Source organism: Tachysurus vachellii, chromosome 4, assembly GCF_030014155.1.
Source record: "Tachysurus vachellii isolate PV-2020 chromosome 4, HZAU_Pvac_v1, whole genome shotgun sequence".
Taxonomy (NCBI): domain Eukaryota; kingdom Metazoa; phylum Chordata; class Actinopteri; order Siluriformes; family Bagridae; genus Tachysurus; species Tachysurus vachellii.
Window position 1 is genome coordinate 30,389,851 of NC_083463.1, and position 20,038 is coordinate 30,409,888.

At 42.3% G+C, this 20,038-nt stretch overlaps 1 protein-coding gene across 1 annotated transcript; it reads right to left on the reverse strand.

The window, feature by feature from the left end:
- Positions 1-1,423: 1,423 nt before the first annotated feature.
- Positions 1,424-19,954, reverse strand: cdk15 (cyclin-dependent kinase 15). Its single transcript, XM_060868853.1, has 14 exons — positions 19,707-19,954; positions 15,981-16,012; positions 11,867-12,004; positions 11,668-11,762; positions 9,575-9,654; positions 9,360-9,454; positions 8,791-8,853; positions 8,545-8,668; positions 7,584-7,704; positions 7,404-7,497; positions 5,842-5,905; positions 4,471-4,519; positions 4,088-4,230; positions 1,424-3,387 (listed from the first exon to the last, which is right to left on the reverse strand). The coding sequence occupies exons 1-14, from the start codon at positions 19,750-19,752 to the stop codon at positions 3,275-3,277; spliced, it is 1,257 nt and encodes a 418-aa protein (XP_060724836.1). The 5' UTR covers positions 19,753-19,954; the 3' UTR covers positions 1,424-3,274.
- Between the last annotated feature and the right edge of the window lie 84 nt (positions 19,955-20,038).

Here is a 20,038-nt window from a genome sequence, read left to right on the forward strand (position 1 = left end):
TAAACAGAACAGCGTGGAGACAGAGACCACACACCGTGTTCGTCACACACTCGGATACGCTAACAGGCTTTTACGACATAAGACAAATGCTACCGAAAAACTTCCAAATGTAATCGATCGAGCCCAGCTCCTTCGTTTATTTGATGGTGTCCACTGGGTTACAGTGACGATGCTCATTACTCTTCCTATCTAACAAGATTAACTCAGGTGTCTGGAGAAAGTCACCTTTGTGAACTTTATCAGACGAGTCATGTCAAATGAGAGGCTTTGCATCTGATTATTGATGTAAACAGAGCAGAGGACAAGTAGGAGGAGGAAGAAAGAAGAGAAGGAGGAGGAGGAGGAGGTGGTGGTGAAAGATAGGTGCTCGATCGCTGTAAATCATCATGAGTTGAAACTGTCGCTTGGAACGGTATCATCTTTTTGACTTTGGTAGCACAAATATCGTGTATAGTATATCAGTAAGACGAGACTGGAGGGTGTGAACTTGTAAATACCTGCACACACTTGATCCTCACACACTATATTCTTCGTTGTCTTTGTATTTTTTTTCCTAAAGATGGTTTAGTATAATACCCCCTGTGTGTGAAATGCATACTATTTATCATGAGGATACACACACACACACATCACAGTGCTGTTGAATTCTCACTTCTAAAACATTATCCCTTCTATAGTAACACTTTACTGCCAAAAATGTGAATCTAAAGCTATTAATAAATAAAAAAATATTATGTTGCGATTTCACAAAGTATGTAGTGAAATCTTCTGGATGGAGATGTTTGTTTATCACCAATGGAAGGAGTTTCTACTATTAGTCCCAAGTTCAAGTGTAGCTGTAAATTTTCCATCATGAGACATGAGAAGTTTTTTCTCTCCCTTTAATTTGTCACGCATTCGTATGTATAGTACCGCATATTCAGACCTAATTTCTCATTTAAAAAAAACAAGCCGCACCCACTTTAAACACATGCAGTACTTTGACCTCGTAAGATGGCGTAAAATTAATCAACCGTCGTCTGAAAAGTTACGAGACCACATCAAGATGAAATAAGCCTGGCAAAGCGAATGTGGAGAAAATTCTAAGCAACTGGTTGCTTTTTTTTTATTTACAGCCTTGAATCATTTCATCAAAGCATGCTGACTGTGCCTCAACACACAGGGCTTTTGTTTGCACCGAGATCGGCACGTTTGTGAATCGGCAGGAGACGTGTTTTATGTGCAGGTGGACTGAAGGATGATGGAGAGCCATCGTTTGGATCGTACAGTCGGGATGAGAGCATGGTTTGATTAGAAGCATGATCCAGGGTTTTAGTTCAGAATAAAGTAGGGTAAAGTGATGGACGTGCATGAAGTGTTTGCATATACTTCTCCCTGTGTGTCATGATGAGGCCTCATTTCCCCCCCCAAGAAAATCAAGAGCTCATCCGAGAGAGATATTTATTTGACACGAACATGAACAGAATTCAGGAATTGTATTAATACACACACAAACACAAACACATTTGCGACATTGGCTACGCTTTGCTCACATGCTACACACCTGTACGGATATGAAATCATCATACAGCCGATGATTCGGGTCATCAGTGGGCACAGATGTTGTTCCAGCAGCTGGAACGGTATGTGAGATCCTCCTACATTATACTGCTGCTCCTGGGTTTTTAATCAGTGAGCAATAAGCATCGATAAACAGCCCTGATGAACAGGATAATACGGCTAAAGAAATCCGTATGAGTTAATTTTTTTTTTGCACAAAGATCTGTAAAAAATATTCGTTTTGATTACACTTACACATCATGCATGCTAAACGCTGCACAGAAAGTCCACAATGAGATGCCAAACTGATGGAGCAGTCAGACACAAGACACATCACCTGAAAGGATTTGGAAGGATGAAGAACTTCCAGGAAAGTATTGTTCATCTCTCTCTCTCTCTCTCCCTCTCTCTCTCTGGGAGGATCTGGGATCAGCTCCAGCTTTTGTTCCTATATGGCCATGACCTTTCAATTTGCAATTTGCCTTAACGCTCATGGGTCAGTGTGCATATGTGAAAGATTTTTACCTCTCCCTCCCTCTCTCTCTTTCCCTTTCTCTCTCTCTCTCTCTGGCTCACTTCTTTCCACATTAAAAGGCCTTTCGGAAAAATATTTACATAAAGCTACATAAATTATATGCTACAGAGATGCCAACGTTGCTCCAACAAGAATTTACCAGTGGATTCACGATTGAAGATTTGATTTTATTTCTTACGTTTTCTTTGGAAAAGATTTGACTGTTTTTTTTTTTTCCAGCTGCAAGAAAACAGCAAGGAAAATATCTGGTGTTCACTGATAGTTAATGAGGCAGTTCCTCAATTCTTTTACCAAACAAAGACACCATAGCCCTGCCTCCTCCTTTTCTTTTGCCTGCCTCATGCTTGTCAAAGTTCACTGAGCAAAATGAAAGTAGCTGCTACAAGATTCAGATGCGTCTCTCATGTCATTTCCCCTTCAGAGAATTCGCTTTTTTATTGGATATCATTTTAAATTTGTTCTCATTGACTTTGGTGAAACTGTAGATTTTGGATTTTCTGTATGCTGCATGAAAAGTGCTATTTATGTCATTGACTCTTTCAATACCACAGCTTCAAGAACATCTTTACTCCAGAGTGTCATTCATCCATCCATCCATCCATCCATCCATCTAAACAAACATTCATCTATGTATCCATCCATCCATCCATCCATCCAAACAAACATTCATCTATGTATCCATTCATGTATTCATCCATGTATTCATTGATCGATCAATCCATCTATCCATCCATCCATCCATCCATCATTCATCCAGCCACCCATTCATCCATCCATTTATCTATGTATTCACCCATCCATCTATCCATCCATCCAAACAGCCATCTATCCATCCATTCCTCTATCCAGCCATTCTTCCATGTGTTCATCCATCCATTCATCTATCCACCAAACATCAATCCATTCATAAATCCATCCATCCATCCAAACATCTATCCATCCATGTATTCATCCATTCATAAATTCATTCATTTATTCATCTATCCACCCATCCGTGCATCCATCCATCCTTCCCAAGTCCAGACCACTTCATGGTCACTGCAAATGGATGCTGCACTTAAAAGCAACACTCAGGATTGTTCTGTTATTCTTGCCAACGAGGAATCCATGATGATCCTCAATTACCAAGAGTTTGTTTTTTTCCTCCTTCCTCTTTCTTCTAAAATTTTCTGTGTGTTCGACGTGGCCAGAAGGAACCTTTCACCAGCATTTCCCGTGTGGCACTAGGTTAGACTTCATCCATCTGTTAGGGCTAAAGATATCACTCACTTCCATCTCCAGCCTCACCCCAGGCACCTTGAAGATGGATACGGCTGACAGAAAGAAAGACATGTGAGAAAACATTATGAATCTGATTTCAGCAATATCAACAATATTGTGATTTACAGCTGTTAGTCATTTTAAATGGACAACTCCGTAATCTCACACTTCACTTCTTCCCACAAGCCAGAATTACCAAAAAGCCTTTATTATTGTGTTTCAATTGCATATTAAATATTTACAGGATATTATTTTAATGATAACTTGCAAACTTTGACAGCTGTTCGTTGTTAGCAGTCAGTTTTATTTAAAGAGTTAATCATTTTTAATCACCTTTCCCAGTGATTTTATTCTCCATGGTCAATTTTGTTTTGGTTCTAACGTTTTCCATGTTTAACTCTACAGTATTATGTTTGACTTTATTCAGTCTTGCCAATCAGATTATCCGTTACAACAGAGTTATTTTCTCTTGTTTTTTGGTTTTCCATTCAGTGTCTGCACTCTATACAGATTGTCCTTTTTTTATTTCTGCCTTTATTTGTATGACCCCCATATAAACTACTGTGTCTTTGATTCTTACCCAAAATAAAGCCCACACTGAATAAACACACTTGTGTCCTACCCCTAGGCGAACACTACTCAGGTCTTTTCTCAGAGCAAGCAAATGTGGTGAATTTACTGATCCTGGTAACTGATAGGAATTAGAATGGACAGTGGCGGAATATTGCTTTAATGATGTGAGGGAACACTCACTGTCTCGCAGCTGCATCACAGGTGGTGGCAGCGGGTTGAAATAGGGATGGAGTAAAGCATCCTGGGCTAAAATCCTTTCTTTGGGAATCATCATCAACAGCTGCTGGGCCAGGTCCTCCGTCTTATAGGGTAACTGTGCAAATCTGATCCAGCACACGCCCACACACACACACACACACATACACACACACACACATGCAGAGGCAAGGTATGGGTCAGGCTTTTGCTTGGGAAATTGCAGCTGGGGGTGCTGACTACACAAAGACCCCTCTGTTCTGTCTTGGAACGATCACAGATATGCACACACATGGGTGCACACACACACACACACACACACACACACACACACACACACACACACACACAAGCTAAACTGATATTACCTTTTCCAGACATCTCTGAATTGCTGGGGTTTGCAGGGCAGGAACCATTCTGTAAGAACACACACAAAATGCTCTCTCAGTGTTTGGAGAAAACCGAAACCGTCGGCCTCAATCCTCAGGCATCCTCGATTAAAAACCCCATTCCCTTTCTCCCGGGACGAGCGTGACCTTGCACGCCCTGGAACCCACACGCTTGGCTGTGTCATGGACATATTCTCTCTCATGCCTCCCCTTCCTCTAGGTGGACGGCCACCCAGTCTCTCTGTCTCTCTCTGTCTCTCAAAGCTACGCTGTGTTCACTCCATAGCACACCTGGTTGTGGTTGTGAGTCTGGCTGTGTGCCTGAACCTGACTCAGACGCTCAGAGAGAGATTGTGCCATACAGTGTTACTGCCATGTTTACAGCTTACACTGATTCCGAGGATGTGTCCGTACAGAAAAACGGTGCCGGTTCTTCTGGTTTTATCAATAGACAATAGTTATGAGCTTATTATGTGAATGCATTGTGCTTTGTATCATTCAGGTGCAGAAAAAATGTTGTGGGTGTTCTCGAGGTTCTCAGCTTTCCTTCCACCTTACAAGACATGCCCCTAAATTGTGAACGCATGTGTGTGTGATGTGTAGTGCCCTGTGATAGACTGCCGTCCCATCCATGATGTATTCTTGCCTTGGTTCCAGGTTCTAGAAGGAACTACAAACTGAAATAAGTCCATTTCACAACACGCAAAATGTTTCCTTTTTAAGGACCAATCAAATGTCCACATGAAGACATATAACATGCCTATGCACACACACACACACACACACACACACACACACACACACTACAATTCTGGCACAGCACCTGTGTCAGCACTCTTTATTTTTGACTCATGTCTGCTTAGAAGACCTTCACCACCCGTCTCTATCTCTCTCTCTCTTTCTCACACACACACCTCCCTTTTTTCCAGTGTGTGAAGATGTGTGTTTGTGTCTGACTCTGAGGTGTGAAGTTACGTTGTAACGTGTTAGCTTAGCACCTGTTGCGAGTGCACATGCGATCACACACATGCGTGTCAGACAGAAGGGCTTTGACATGCTGTGAATTTTCTGCTGCAATAGTCTGGGCAAATGTGTATGTTTAATGATAGAAGCGAACGTCAGACAGCACACACACTCAAACACAGTGGGATTGTTAAACCTTTCTAATATATAAACCAGTGACTTATCATTACGGGAAATCGACATAAAACACTCTCTCTCTCTCTTTCTCTCTCTCTCTGTATGAGGTGTGAGGCAGTAAAGCATAAAAATGAGCTTATCATTAACCCTTACTAACACTTCAGGGTGAATGTGTAGAGCCCGAGAGCAGAACACGACGTGTCCACTCACCCGTTTTATAGTTTGGCAGCTCGCTCACTCCCGGCCAGCTCTCCTCCGTGGGCACACCGAGAACCTGAGAGCGGATCGAGGTGGATGAAAAAAGGTGGAGGGAAAGAAAGAGGGGAGGACAGGAGAGGAAATGAGCAGGAAAGACAGGAGATTAGCTGCTGCTCTTATATGAAGTTGAGGCTAGCGGTATTTCACAATTTCCTATCAGAGGTGTTGTTAAAGAAATACTCAGGCCTACCTGAGTCAATTAGCCTTCTGAAGCAGGATTAATTTAACTTTTTAACTTCTGGGATTAAAACAAAACTCGTGCAAACATGTTTGTCTGGCTAGCAACAAGCTAACCTGCTAGAGCGAAGAGTGATGTATGTTTTCCTCCTCAAAAAAAGTGAATATATCTGAATGTTGATGAAAAACTTGTACGACATAAAGACCGTAGCTCATTTAGAAGCAAGAAGAGCTGTTCATGATGTTCCCGGGAGCAGGCATGTTGATTTGATGCTGTTCAAGGCAGTCGAGGCAGTGTTTTCTTCACTTTTTTCCTAGTCAGAGATCTTAAAAACTTAAAAATATGTACCCGGGGCTCCCTTGGCTTTTCTCAAGCCGGTCCGAATTTGCATACTGTGCTGCTAGTTCTTCATGTCAAACCAGTAAAGTCAGGATCAGAATAAAGCACATGTACAAATATGACAGGCAGCTATGTAGAAAGCAGGGTTGCCAGATTTATTCTTTAAAAAAAAAAAAATCTTTTCCATTGACAGAACATACATAAAACATTGACATTGACACAAAGTGACGTCATCCAGAATTACGTGACTTTTACTATAACAGTATTGAGTTTGTGTGATAAATAATAGATCGACACACAACAGTTTCATCTTTCTGAAAAATCTTTCTGTATTTCTTTCTTTTTTCTTTTTTCTTTTTTTTTTTCAATAATGCTTTATTTTGCTGCGACTTTTTCCAAAATAGGCAAAGGAGTTTTTTTTTTGTATATATATATATATATATATATATATATATATATATATATATATATATATATATATATATATTTATTTTTTTATTTTTCTTTACATGTTTTACTTGTGCTTTATTTTGTGTAAATTTTTGCGATCGCAAGCCCAGAAAATCCTGAAGAAACTCACTATAAAGTAAAAGATATAAGAGAAAATCAGATACATGCCTGAACAACAAAAGTTTCACTAAAATCACTCCATAACTGTGAGCTTTGGTGAGAAGACATGCTTTGGTTGCTTTTATTTGAAGACGAAATTTTATTTGAAGACAAAATCTTCGTAACTCTAATGCATTTGTATTTAAAGCTGCTATATTTTCCTGTATATGTATTTATTCAATAATGTGTGTTTGGTACAAATGTTGTTTTTTTTTCCTGCCCCAACAACTGCCCTTCTGTACAGATCTTTATTATAAGTGAGATAGAAACAGATTTTCTTCTTCTTTTCTCAATACAGTGATTGAGTATTCCTTTAACGATGTAATTAATTGTTTTGTTTTTTTCCTGGTTTAGACCCACAGCTAAATACACAAGAGTTTCAACTTACTCTCCAGATTTTCACCAACTGTTCAAACACATCAGCCACACCGGGGAACGCTGGCGCTCCCTGCAGCATCTCGATAAAAATGCAGCCTGCACCCCTGCAATCACAGAGCAGCTCTTGTGATATAGAAGTATTCAGACGGACGTGTGTTCTGTTCAGATAGCACGTGTTAGACCTCCTCACCAGATATCCAGTGCTGTAGAATAATCTGTGGACCCCAGGAGAACATCAGGTGGTCTGTACCACAGGGTGACGACTTCTGCAGAGTACGTCTGGCATGGGATCGACTTGGACCTGGCTAGACCTTAGAGGATTCAAAGTCAGGAATGAGAGACGTTACAGGGAAGGAAAACACAAATTATTCCAGAATAAATATAATGTTTTCACCCTTCTTTACCAGTACACCGGGGTTCTAGTCTGCCGGCGGAATGAAAATGGTCTTATAGGACCTTTATTTAAATCATTCATTCATTCATTCATTCATTCATTCATCTTCTACCTCTTATCCGAACTACCTCGGGTCATGGGGAGCCTGTGCCTATCTCAGGCGTCATTGGGCATCAAGGCAGGATACACCCTGGACGGAGTGCCAACCCATTGCAGGGCACACACACACACACACACACACACACACATTCACACACATTCACACACATTCACTCACGCAATCACACACTACAGACAATTTTCCAGAGATGCCAATCAACCTACCATCCATGTCTTTGGCCCGGGGGAGGAAACCGGAGTACCCGGAGGAAACCCCCGAGGCACGGGGAGAACATGCAAACTCCACACACACAAGGTGGAGGCGGGAATCGAACCCCCAACCCTGGAGGTGTGAGGCGAACGTGCTAACCACTAAGCCACCGTGCCCCCCCTTATTTAAATCAGTATAAACAAATGAATGTCTGAAGGTACTTTAAAGATAGTAGATAGTGCCACTAGTAGACTACATAAAAACAGAAAATCAAATAAAAACTAGAAATTCCATTTTTTGGAAAATAGTTCAATGCTCTTGACCTCTGAGTTTCTGCACTGCATTGGAGCCACATGATTGGATAATTGTCTGAATGAGCAGGTTTACATGTATTCCTTTAAATTAAGTGTTACTGAAGATAAACAAGGCACGGTTTGAAAAACCCACCGAAGTCGGCCAGTTTGAGCTCGCCCAGGTAGCTGATGAGCAGGTTCTGGGGTTTAAGATCCCGATGCAGGATCCTCCTGCTGTGGATATATGATAAACCTCGCAACAGCTGGAACATGAAGATCTGTCACAGAGAGAGAGAGAGAGAGAGAGAGAGAGAGAGAGAGATGTAGTTCCTTTCCTCTCCCTTCTTGTCATTTGCTTTTATTTGAACTTAAGCAACATGAAGCCAAACGATCTTCTTACTCGCACATTCCAGGGGTGAAGTCCTCCTGGATGCTGGATCATATACTGAGCCAAATCTGTTTGCTGAGGGAGACACGTGAAGATGATTTAAAAAAACAAGCTCCAGCTCTGTTACAATTCATTCATTCACTCATTTTCTACCACTTCTCGGGTCATGGGGAGCCTGTGCCTATCTCAGGCGTCATCGGGCATCGAGGCAGGATACACCCTGGACGGAGTGCCAACCCATCACAGGGCACACACACACACTCTCATTCACTCACGCAATCATACACTACGGACAATTTTCCAGAGATGCCAATCAACCTACCATGCATGTCTTTGGACTGGGGGAGGAAACCGGAGTACCCGGAGGAAACCCCCGAGGCACGGGGAGAACATGCAAACTCCACACACACAAGGTGGAGGCGGGAATCGAACCCCCAACCCTGGAGGTGTGAGGCCAACGTGCTAACCACTAAGCCACCGTGCCCCCCTCTGTTAGAATGTGAACCTTTTATTTACGGTCATGTACAGGGCAGTAGTCCTGCGTGAGAACATTAAGAAGACAGTCTAACTTCGGCACGCACCACGTACTCGAAGACGAAGGTGAGGGACTCGCGAGTGTGGACGATGTCATGGAGCAGGACGATGTTGGCGTGTTTGAGGCCTTTTAACAGAGATGCTGGAAAAAGAAAACACAAACATACTACTGAGTGTGTTCAGTTTTTGTCTTCTTAACGTATCACGTGGACACGAGGCAGCTGATGATTGACTGGTTGATAAGTGATAAGGGTTTTCTTACCCTCCCTGATCGCTGTGAACGGAACGCCTTCCTCCGTTTTCATTCGGATCACCTTCAGCGCCACCAAGTGTCCGTTTATCCTAAAATACACATAGCGTCTGCTATAATATACCCATCACTAATCATGCTGAAAAAAAATCTTTACAGGTTAGATCCTTAAGTTAAAAATAATACACTATGGGATGTGCTGTTAGAGGGAAATAATCAAAAAATAATTGTAGGTGGTGTTACAGCCTTGATGTTGATTATTTTCCAATCACAAAATGGACCGAAGTGTTTCATTCCTCCTACAGACATGGCAAACTTTTTTCCCTTCCGTCTCTCGTAACATTTACTGTTGCAAAACATCCACAAAACAGAAAGTTCCTGCTCATTTAATGAGAATTTCCGTTATTCATTCATCTTCTACTGCTTATCCGAACTACCTCGGGTCACGGGGAGCCTGTGCCTATCTCAGGCGTCATCGGGCATCGAGGCAGGATACACCCTGGACGGAGTGCCAACCCATCGCAGGGCACACACACACACACTCTCATTCACTCACGCAATCACACACTACGGACAATTTTCCAGAGATGCCAATCAACCTACCATGCATGTCTTTGGACCGGGGGAGGAAACCGGAGTACCCGGAGGAAACCCCCGAGGCACGGGGAGAACATGCAAACTCCACACACACAAGGTGGAGGCGGGAATCAAACCCCCAAACCTAGAGGTGTGAGGCGTACGTGCTAACCACTAAGCCACCGTGTCCCCTGACTTTCCGTTATAAGGATAAAAAAGTTTGTGCATCTGTTTAGATTAACAGTGTGAATGTAAAGTTCTCTGAATGCTGCATTTTGAATTCATGTGTTATTCAGCCTAATCCTTTAACCCTTTACTGTTCTTCCATATGAATAATATTACCATGTATGAATAACTGAGACTGAAAAAGACCGACTTGTTAATAATCAGGGCGAGCGACACTTTATATTACAGATTATATTATAGATCGTGATGTACTTTGCTAAACAAAACATTGTATTGACATTGCCTTAGTTGTCATTACAAAATAAAAGTACTAAATTAATATATTATTCGTGCCTGTATCGTGATACGTCTCCACTTCGGTGTATCGTCTCATGTTTAGTTAGCTGTAAACATCCTCAATTGAATGAGATCATCGAGGGACCAGTCGACAAATCAAACCACAAATCAGATGAAGGCAATACAACAAAGCCAGGTGTCCGTCACTGTGCCGCTTAATGACTGTTAGTCTCTAAAAAGGAAAATCACTGAATCACTGGTTTTATTTCAGGATGCTTGCAGAGGACATCTGCTTCCCTCTCCTTCTTCTAATATAGTTTGTTAATTTTACAGCTCTCTGTTTCTCTGTTAGGGACACGGTGGCTTAGTGGTTAGCACGTTCGCCTCACACCTCCAGGGTTGGGGGTTCGATTCCCGCCTCCACCTTGTGTGTGTGGAGTTTGCATGTTCTCCCCGTGCCTCGGGGGTTTCCTCCGGGTACTCCGGTTTCCTCCCCCGGTCCAAAGACATGCATGGTAGGTTGATTGGCATCTCTGGAAAAATTGTCCGTAGTGTGTGATTGTGTGAGTGAATGAGAGTGTGTGTGTGCCCTGGGATGGGTTGGCACTCCGTACAGGGTCTATCCTGCCTTGATGCCCGATGACGCCTGAGATGAGAGGCACAGGCTCCCCGTGACCCGAGGTAGTTCGGATAAGTGGTAGAAAATGAATGAATGTTTCTCTGTTTTGCTACTTGAGGGAAGATTGTGTTGGTTGAATAGTTTGTAGTCTATTGTGCAAGCGGTGTACTGTGTTATTTTAGTCTCCTGACTGAATTGTTCCTCGCTCAACCGGATAAAGAAGGAGAACAGGTTTGATGATGCACAAGATATCTCGTTTGACTAATATGCGGTAATGACACACACGGATGCGGAGGAATGCAGGAGATTCCTGCTCTCTGCTGTGAATCTCAGTTTGGCCTCGTCCTCGTAATGTCTTCTGGACACCTTCACCTCATGCCTCCTTTCCTCACTCACACTCGTCAATACGGCATCGCTCTTCCCAGGCAAATGTCTGATTACAACTCACCTGCTTATTCCTTTATATATGGTGGCGTATGTTCCCTCTCCTAGTTTCTCCAGGTTCAGGTAGGAGTTCGCCGTTCCAAACTGCAGACCTGTGTTCTGTCCATGCGAGAAGCGTGTATTAGACTTGAAATGTATTAGAAATCGTTTAAAATCTGTGATCGTGTGTGTGTGTGTGTGTGTGTGTGTGTGTGTGTACTGACCCATTGAAACTCTGGCTGAAAGTTCTTGCCCCCCAGTGGGTCGCTGTTGCTGCGTCCTCTCTGCGCTCGGAGCCTGCGCACTTGTAGTGTGTGAAACCACTGAGGTTGAGGAGTTTCCACACTATCCAGCTCTCCCAGCTACAGAGAACGATAGAGACAGAAGGAGAGAGAGAGAGTGAGAGAGAGAGCGAAAGAGAGAGCAAGAAAGAGAGTAGACAATTCACAATGAAAACACCTTTTCTGTCTATCGTTATCGATTTGTTATTACGTTATCATTTGGAGTTGTAGGATTTAAATATCATCCCGGTGGAAAAGAAAAACAAGAAGAACAGAGAGAGAGAGAGAGAAAGAGCAAGAGGGACAAATATATTTGTATATACAGTAAACTCAACTATATACAGTAGAACTATCCAACTATGATGATTTTTTTTGCTGATAAGCTCACCTAACAACATTCAATACGGATGTTGTCTTTGTGCAGCTGTGCATAAATATGTGTGTGTGTATGTGTGTGTGTCCAATTGTCAACTTGAGTCACTCTCAAATCCCTAATTGACTCACTTGTGACTCAAGTTAGTCTTTATATTCACTCAAATGTGACTTGGGTTAGAAAGATGGCAAGCAGACAGGCAGGAAAAAAACTCTTGTCAGGATGGATTACGAAAACTTAGCTTATGTTAACAGATAGCTAACAGAATAAAGTCCCATGTTTTGACTTTTACTACCACACTATTATCATCCAGCTGCATTTCAAACTTGAGATTCTGGACACAGACTTGACCGAGACTCATAAACATCAAATTTATGTTATTTGTCTTCTCACATCTCCGTACAAGTGTACTGGCTGCAAAGGGACTGATAGAAACCGTCATATAAACTTGACGTGACTTAAACACGAGCTCTTAAAATGCTGTCTGATAAATAAACCAAAGAGAAAAAGCTGATAGAGAAAATGCATCATCTTAAATATTCAGTGGTGATGAAGATACTAATGAAGACTGAGTTTAAATACCGTATGATGAAATGGATAAATGGAGGGGGGGAGGGGGGGGAAGAATGAAGTAGTGAGGTAAGGAGTGAGAGAGAGAGAGAGAGAGAGAGAGAGAAGGAGAGAGAGAGGGAGAGAGAGAAAGAGAGAGAGAGAAAGAGAGAGAGAAGGAGAGAAAGTGAGAGAGAGAGACAGAGAGAGAGAGAAGGAGAGAGAGAGGGAGAGAGAGAAAGAGCGAGAGAGAAAGAGAGAGAGAAGGAGAGAAAGCGAGAGAGAGAGAGAGACAGAGAGAGGGACAGAGAGAGAGACAGAGAGAGAGAAAGAGAGAAAGAGAGAGTGAGAGAGACAGAGAGAGGGACAGAGAGAGAGACAGAGAGAGAGAAAGAGAAAAGAGAGAGAGAGAGAGAGAGAGAGAGAGAGAGAGAGAGAGAGAGAGAGGGAGAGAGAGAAAGAGAGAGAGAGAAGGAGAGAAAGCGAGAGAGAGAGAGACAGAGAGAGAGAGAAGGAGAGAGAGAGGGAGAGAGAGAAAGAGCGAGAGAGAAAGAGAGAGAGAAGGAGAGAAAGCGAGAGTGAGAGAGACAGAGAGAGGGACAGAGAGAGAGACAGAGAGAGAGACAGAGAGAGAGACAGAGAGAGAGAGAGAGAGAGAGAGAGAGAGAGAGAGAGAGAGAAAGAGACAGAGAAAGAGAGAGAGAGAGAGAGAGAGAAAGAGAAAGAGAGAGAGAGAGAAAGAGAGAGAGAGAGAGAGAGAGAGACACAGAGAGAAAGAGAGAGAGAGAGAGAGAGAGAGAGACAGAGAAAGAGAGAGAGAGAGAGAGAGAGAGAGAGAGAGAGCGAGAGAGAGAAGGACCAGTGAAAGTACTGTCTGTACTGGACATCACTCTGGAGCAACGTGTCTGGACAGTGGAAGCAGAACACATCCTTATCTTTAGCCCTGAATATCGATGCTCTTGACTGGTTGATTCTGATTGGTCAGAAAATGTTGACTAAATTACTTCAGACCCAGCAGTAAAACTGTAAGATGTTGTACTGTTTCTACAGTCTACAGTTTCCTTTGAGGATGGAGTCCCCATGCTTATATTTCATAACAGGAACGAATCGGTTTTGGAGACGGCCCACGACATTATATGTATCCATAAACGGATAAAAAGTTTAGGGAAGCATAAAAGCCCTTTTTAGAAAAAAAACAACAAAACACATCAGGTTATTATGTTCCCAGAACAGTGTACGACAGAGTGTTTGTTATTCCTTATGAAGGTTCGGATACGCTGCTCATCTCCAAAATCCTGTACACAGATGGAGAAATGCCATGACTGAGAAATGTGACAAATTGACTAAATCTATTACCTTCTTATCAGTTACAAACCACAGCAGAAAACACAGACTATGTTCCAGGGACATTGTACAATATTTATTAATATCCGTCTGGATGATTTCACCGTCTTTCAGCCCAGACCGATATCCGCATTCACAGGAAATGATCCATGGCCCAGTTTGTTGCAGGACACAGAAAGGACTTCGCTTATAAAGAACAGTGTGTAGAAAGAAAAATTCTTAAATAAAAAACTTGCTTCAGGTTGAAAACCAAAATAACCATTTTATAAAACGTATATCTTTTTTTTAATATTATGTTTGATGTGATAAGTCAGGAAGTAGCGTTGTGATATGATTTAAATCAAGTGGTTTTCTTCTTCATCATCTTACAGTCTAGAAACGAATTAAGTGTTATGACGAATTTACATTTCCAAGAAGATTTCCTTTAGCGTCCTTTGGTTTGACCTTAAAGGTCCTGTAAAAAAAGATAATAATAATTTTCTGTAGCGTTAACTATCCAAAGCATGCTTTAGGAACCATTTTTTACTAAAAGTGTACCTCAAGGGCCGGCAGAGACGAAAAGCTCTGACTCCTTGAGGGCGTCTCTTGTTCTTTTCTCCTGTAAACAGGTTCCTGTGTATCTTCTACCTCTTTCTTCCTTCCACAACACCAGCAGCAGTTTCTCACACACACACAAGACCAGAGCCGGAGCCTCCATCTCAAATCCTCCATTACCTCGACTTGAGCTATGTGGGCAAGCCTTTCTCATATGACTAGGATAAGTGTGTGTGTGTGTGTGTGTTTTCTCTGTACAGAAGTCTGGTCTTATGACTGTTACCCATTTGTGAGAGGAAAACAAACACAACCATGTTCTCTTTGCTAATGGGAACAAACATGTCAATTCAACAGAGAGAGAGAGAGAGAGAGAGAGAGAGAGAGAGAGAGAGAGAGTTTATTATGCCTGATAAATGGAAGAATGAAGAAGAAGAAGAAGAAGAAGAAGAAGAGGGATTGTAGAGCACACAGACAAATGCCACATGATTGTGAAAAGCATCCTTTCTCTGTAGGACGTAACAGACAATGGTTACTATGGTTACAGTGTCATCCTCCTAGTCAACAAGGAATAAAACACGAGGAAAATAATCAGCGATGCATCAGGAAACGACTGCCTCCAGACCCAAAGGAAGGAATAGCAAAACAAACAGAGGAATTTATTTAAAATAACAGTAAACTACAAACAGATGGAAACACTGAGGAAAAAAATACTAGATGACTGAAACACAAACCCAAAAACAGGAAATAAGACCATGAGAGTAATGACGAGGACTCAGCAAACACCCACGCGAGAAAACAGGTATAAATAGGGGAGATAATCAGTGAGATATAAGGAGCAGGTGTACAGAGGCGGGAACAGGATAAGGATGGACGGCGCAAAGACGGGTGAGGACACAAAATGTACATGGTGCAAAACATAAACATTCCCTGCCGGAACGACCCTGGACATTGTCCAAGCCATCATGACGAGATGGCTGGGGGGTGGGGTTGGGTTTGGGATGGGAGACACAGACAGAGAGAGGAAGAGGACGAGAGAGAGAGAGAGAGAGAGAGAGAGAGAGAGAGAGAAGGCTAGTGTTTGTGTTTGTCTTTAGTCATCATTATACAGGTCAATTCTGCGTGTCTGTGTGGAGAGACGGTCAGCAGAGCTGAAAATGTAACGCCACTCAAAGGACAAACGATACGCCTCAGCAGGAAAAGAAGGAGGAGAGGAAGTATCTGTCCATCAATCATAGAGAGATGCTCAGGGTTTCTTACCTCCTGGTATCCCGTGTGTCTCTGCTTCAAACCTGGAAACACAACAACAATAACAACAACAGCAAAGAATTAGAGGCACCGAAATACAGATCTGTTTGCAAATATCTGATCTCACAAGCGCATAAACCTTAAATCGTACTTTAGCTCTCGTGAAGGATGAAAGCTAAAAGAAAAAAAGATAAAAAAGATAAAATGATCAATAAAAAAGAAGAGAAGAGAAGGATGCTAGAGAGAAAAGTAGAGCATGTGAGTTAATTAGTAATGAAGAGGAAAAAAGAGAGAAGTGAGAACAGACAGAAGTGAAAAAAAAAAGAATCGGAAAAAAGTCAAAGAAAACGAAGGAATAAATCTTCAAAGGAAGAGTAAAAATAAGGAACAAAAAAGGACAGTGTAAGAAATGATAAAAGGGAAAAAAGGAAGAATAGAATAAAACAATAAAATAAAATGAACAAAAAAGAGGACTTGCGGGGGAAATACAGCTAATCATTTTGTTTTCTCATGCTTTTTTTTGCATGTGTGTTTGTGTGTGTTTCTGTTTCTGTGTGTGTTTGTGTGTGTGCATGTGTTTGTGTGTGTATGTTTGTGTGCGTGTGTTTGTGTGTGTGCATGTGTTTGAGTGTGTTTGTACATGTGTTTGTGTGTGTGTGTAATTTGCTGAACACTCTTTTGGCACTGAAAGTGTTTTGTGTGAGTGGAGCAAAAGAGTCTATGATTCAGTGATTCAGTCAGTCACAAAGCTGCCAAAGGTCAAAAATCAAGCAGCTGTGAAGACGGAGATTTGTATATTTGAACAAGGTTACTGTGTAATCTCGAGCTGCACTACTCTGTTCTTTTCCTTCTCCTTCTGCTTTCTTTTCTTCTCCTCCTACTTAACTGACTAATTACAACCTATCAACTAGGATCATACTGAAACCTCAGAGAAACACCATAACAACCACCTCCTGGGACCCTGCAACAGTCACCTAGCAACACCCTAGTAACCAGCTAGACTATGTTAGCAACCAGATAACACCCTAGTAACCAGCTGGACTATGTTAGCAACCAGATAACACCCCAGTAACCAGCTGGACTATGTTAGCAACCAAATAACACCCTAGCAACCAGCTGGACTATGTTAGCAACCAGAAAACACCCTAGTAACCAGCTAGACTATGTTAGCAACCAGATAACACCCTAGTAACCAGCTGGACTATGTTAGCAACCAGATAACACCCTAGTAACCAGCTGGACTATGTTAGCAACCAGATAACACCCCAGTAACCAGCTGGACTATGTTAGCAACCAAATAACACCCTAGTAACCAGCTAGACTATGTTAGCAACCAGATAACACCCTAGTAACCAGCTGGACTATGTTAGCAACCAGATAACACCCCAGTAACCAGCTGGACTATGTTAGCAACCAGATAACACTCTAGCAACCAGCTGGACTATGTTAGCAACCAGATAAGACCCTAGTAACCAGCTGGACTATGTTAGCAACCAGATAACACCCTAGCAACCAGCTGGACTATGTTAGCAACCAGATAATAACACCCTAGTAACCAGCTGGACTATGTTAGCAACCAGATAACACCCCAGTAACCAGCCGGACTATGTTAGCAACCAGATAACACCCTAGCAATCAGCTGGACTATGTTAGCAACCAGAAAACACCCTAGCAACCAGCTGAGTTCCCTGGCAACCAACAAGCTACAGCCTAGTAACCAACCAGCTGGCTTAGCAACGTCAAAGTTTCTCAGTAAACTTTATCCTTCTACTTTAGTTTACAGTTTCCTCCTGCAAAAACTTAGAGGGTCCAATTGTCCAAACGGACACATTGCTGCAGTATAAGAGGAATGATACCCCTCCAACTTTAGGAGCGGTATATATTCAACCCTGTCACAACCCTGTCACTGCTTATTTTCCCAGAACAGCATGCATAGGTGTGAGTGATTCTTTCCATAATATCAGAACAGATACTTTGCTGTCTTTGACTGTGTTTGTCTTTCTCTTACTGCAGCATCAGAGTAAGAAAGAGAAACAGAGAGAGAGAAGGAGAGAGAGAGAGAGATGCATTCTTTCTATCCCTCCTCCTTATCTCTCCTTTTTTCTTCTACACTTGCTTCCTAGCATCCTTTATTCTATTTATTCGTGTTTCCATTTCCATTAGATTTTAGTGCTGCTATGACTCTCTCTCTCTCTCTCTCTCTCTCTCTGTTTAACAGTTGCTCCCATGTTCCCTGAATAGCCTGCAGGGGTTTGCAGTCAGAGCAGTGTTCAGTGTGTAGGCAGCAGAGTGATGTAAAGTGGACAGCACTAACCCATACATCTAATACAGCAGGGCAAAACATGCTGAATAAAATCCATTTCCTGCTTGTTTTACTTGTTAATAATGACTTGATCTCAGCTGTGATCTAATCTAAACTGTCAAGCTGCTTCAAGTCAAGGTGCTGATAAGACTTTACAGGAGCCTGTGCTTTAGACTGCACTTTATATCAGTATAAGGCTTAAACAACCTCTAAAGCACACACACACACACACAAACACACACACACACACACACACACACACACACAAACTCTCACTCTCTGCATTCCTGACATGCATAAAAGCTTATTACAATAAAATTAGGATCAGTGCTGCTCGTGTGAGCTCGCAGTCTGGTGCACTGATAACCCTCTAGGTTGAAGGTTTGAGTTCAGCAAAGGTGTGTGTGTGTGTGTGTGTTAGCGGTCTTTAAGCACACAAGAGCTCGGTGCAGATCCTGTGTAATAGAAGGTGCAGAAGGTGAGAAAGGAAGAGGCTGCACGATTAAGCGAGGGAGTGAGTGATTTAGTGACGGAGTGAGTGATTGAGTGAGTGAGAGAGTGAGTGAGAGAGTGAGTGAGTGAGTGTGTGAATGAGTGAGTGAGTGAGTGAGTAAGTGAGTGAGTGAGTAAGTGATTGAGTGAGTGAACGAGTGAGTAAGTGATTGAGTGAATGAACGAGTGAGTGAGTGAGTGAGTGAGTGAGTGTGTGAATGAGTGAGTGAGTGAGGGAACAAGTGAGTGAGTGAAAGGAAAATGGAGAAGAAAAAGAAAAGTCCTGAATGCTGAGAAGAGAGGACAGAAAATTGATAAGGATCACTAAAGGAAATAATTTTTCCCCTCCATACTTATTTCTAGATTAAGAAACAGGAATACAAAGATAGGAAGAGAAAGGACTTAAACGTGTTGATGAAAAGCTAAGGGAAAAAATAAAATAAAAAAGGAAAGGCTACGAAAGAAAGGAAATGACTAGAACGAGGAAATGGGAAAAGGAAAATGACAGAAAGAAAAGGGGTGTGAACATGGAGAAAAGGCAAGGAAATGGTTAAGGAAAAGGAAAGGATGAGGAAAAGGGACGAGAGGAAAAACAGTGGAAAAAGAAGATAGGGAAGTAAAGGAAAGGAGGAAAAGAAATGAAAGAAAAAGTGGAAAGGGAAGGAAAGAAAAGAAAAGGGCAAAAGAGATGGGGAAAAGAGAGAGAGAAGGGGGGAAATTGCTTGTAAAACAGAATCCTCTGCATGTCACTGAATTATTCTGTTTTCCAGGTTTTATCTCCTTGAGGTTACTTCCTCCATCATCTCACCCATCTGCCTTCCTATGTACTCTCTCTCTCTCTCTCTCTCTCTCTCTCTCTCTCTCTCTCACTCTCTCAGTGTGATGACAGGTTGTAGCGCAGTGTTGATGGTTTAGCTGTGTATTGAGAGCAGCTCTGTACTCACCCAGTCGCTGGAACGCTTCAGTCGCAGCGTGTCGGAGATTCTGCATGCTGTCGGAAAGGATCCAGAAGTGCGAACAGCTGTGGAGCCTCACAGTGACATCCACATCTGGAGGGACATTGTGGTCACCATGTCCTACTTGTAGATCACAGCAACAGTAACAAGCAGCATGCTCTCTCTCTCACACACATGCACGCACGCACACGTACACACACAAACACACACACTCTGTTTCCCTCCTTTCTCCTGTGCAATCGCTACTGTGTGTGTGTGTGTGCATGTGTGCGCATGTTTTGCTAGCCAATCAGGACAGCCGAATGGGAGCCACGACCCAA

What these genes read in the sequence shown, in the direction of transcription:
- cdk15 (XM_060868853.1), bottom strand. Translation starts at nt 19,752, where the DNA reads ATGCAGAATCTCCGACACGCTGCGACTGAAGCGTTCCAGCGACTGG. An exon ending in TTCACCCCTGGAATGTGCGA is followed by an intron (nt 8,669 to 8,790) that starts GTAAGAAGATCG and finishes TCTCTGTGACAG; the next exon opens with ATCTTCATGTTCCAGCTGTT. An exon ending in GCTGCCAAACTATAAAACGG is followed by an intron (nt 4,520 to 5,841) that starts GTGAGTGGACAC and finishes GTGTTCTTACAG; the next exon opens with AATGGTTCCTGCCCTGCAAA.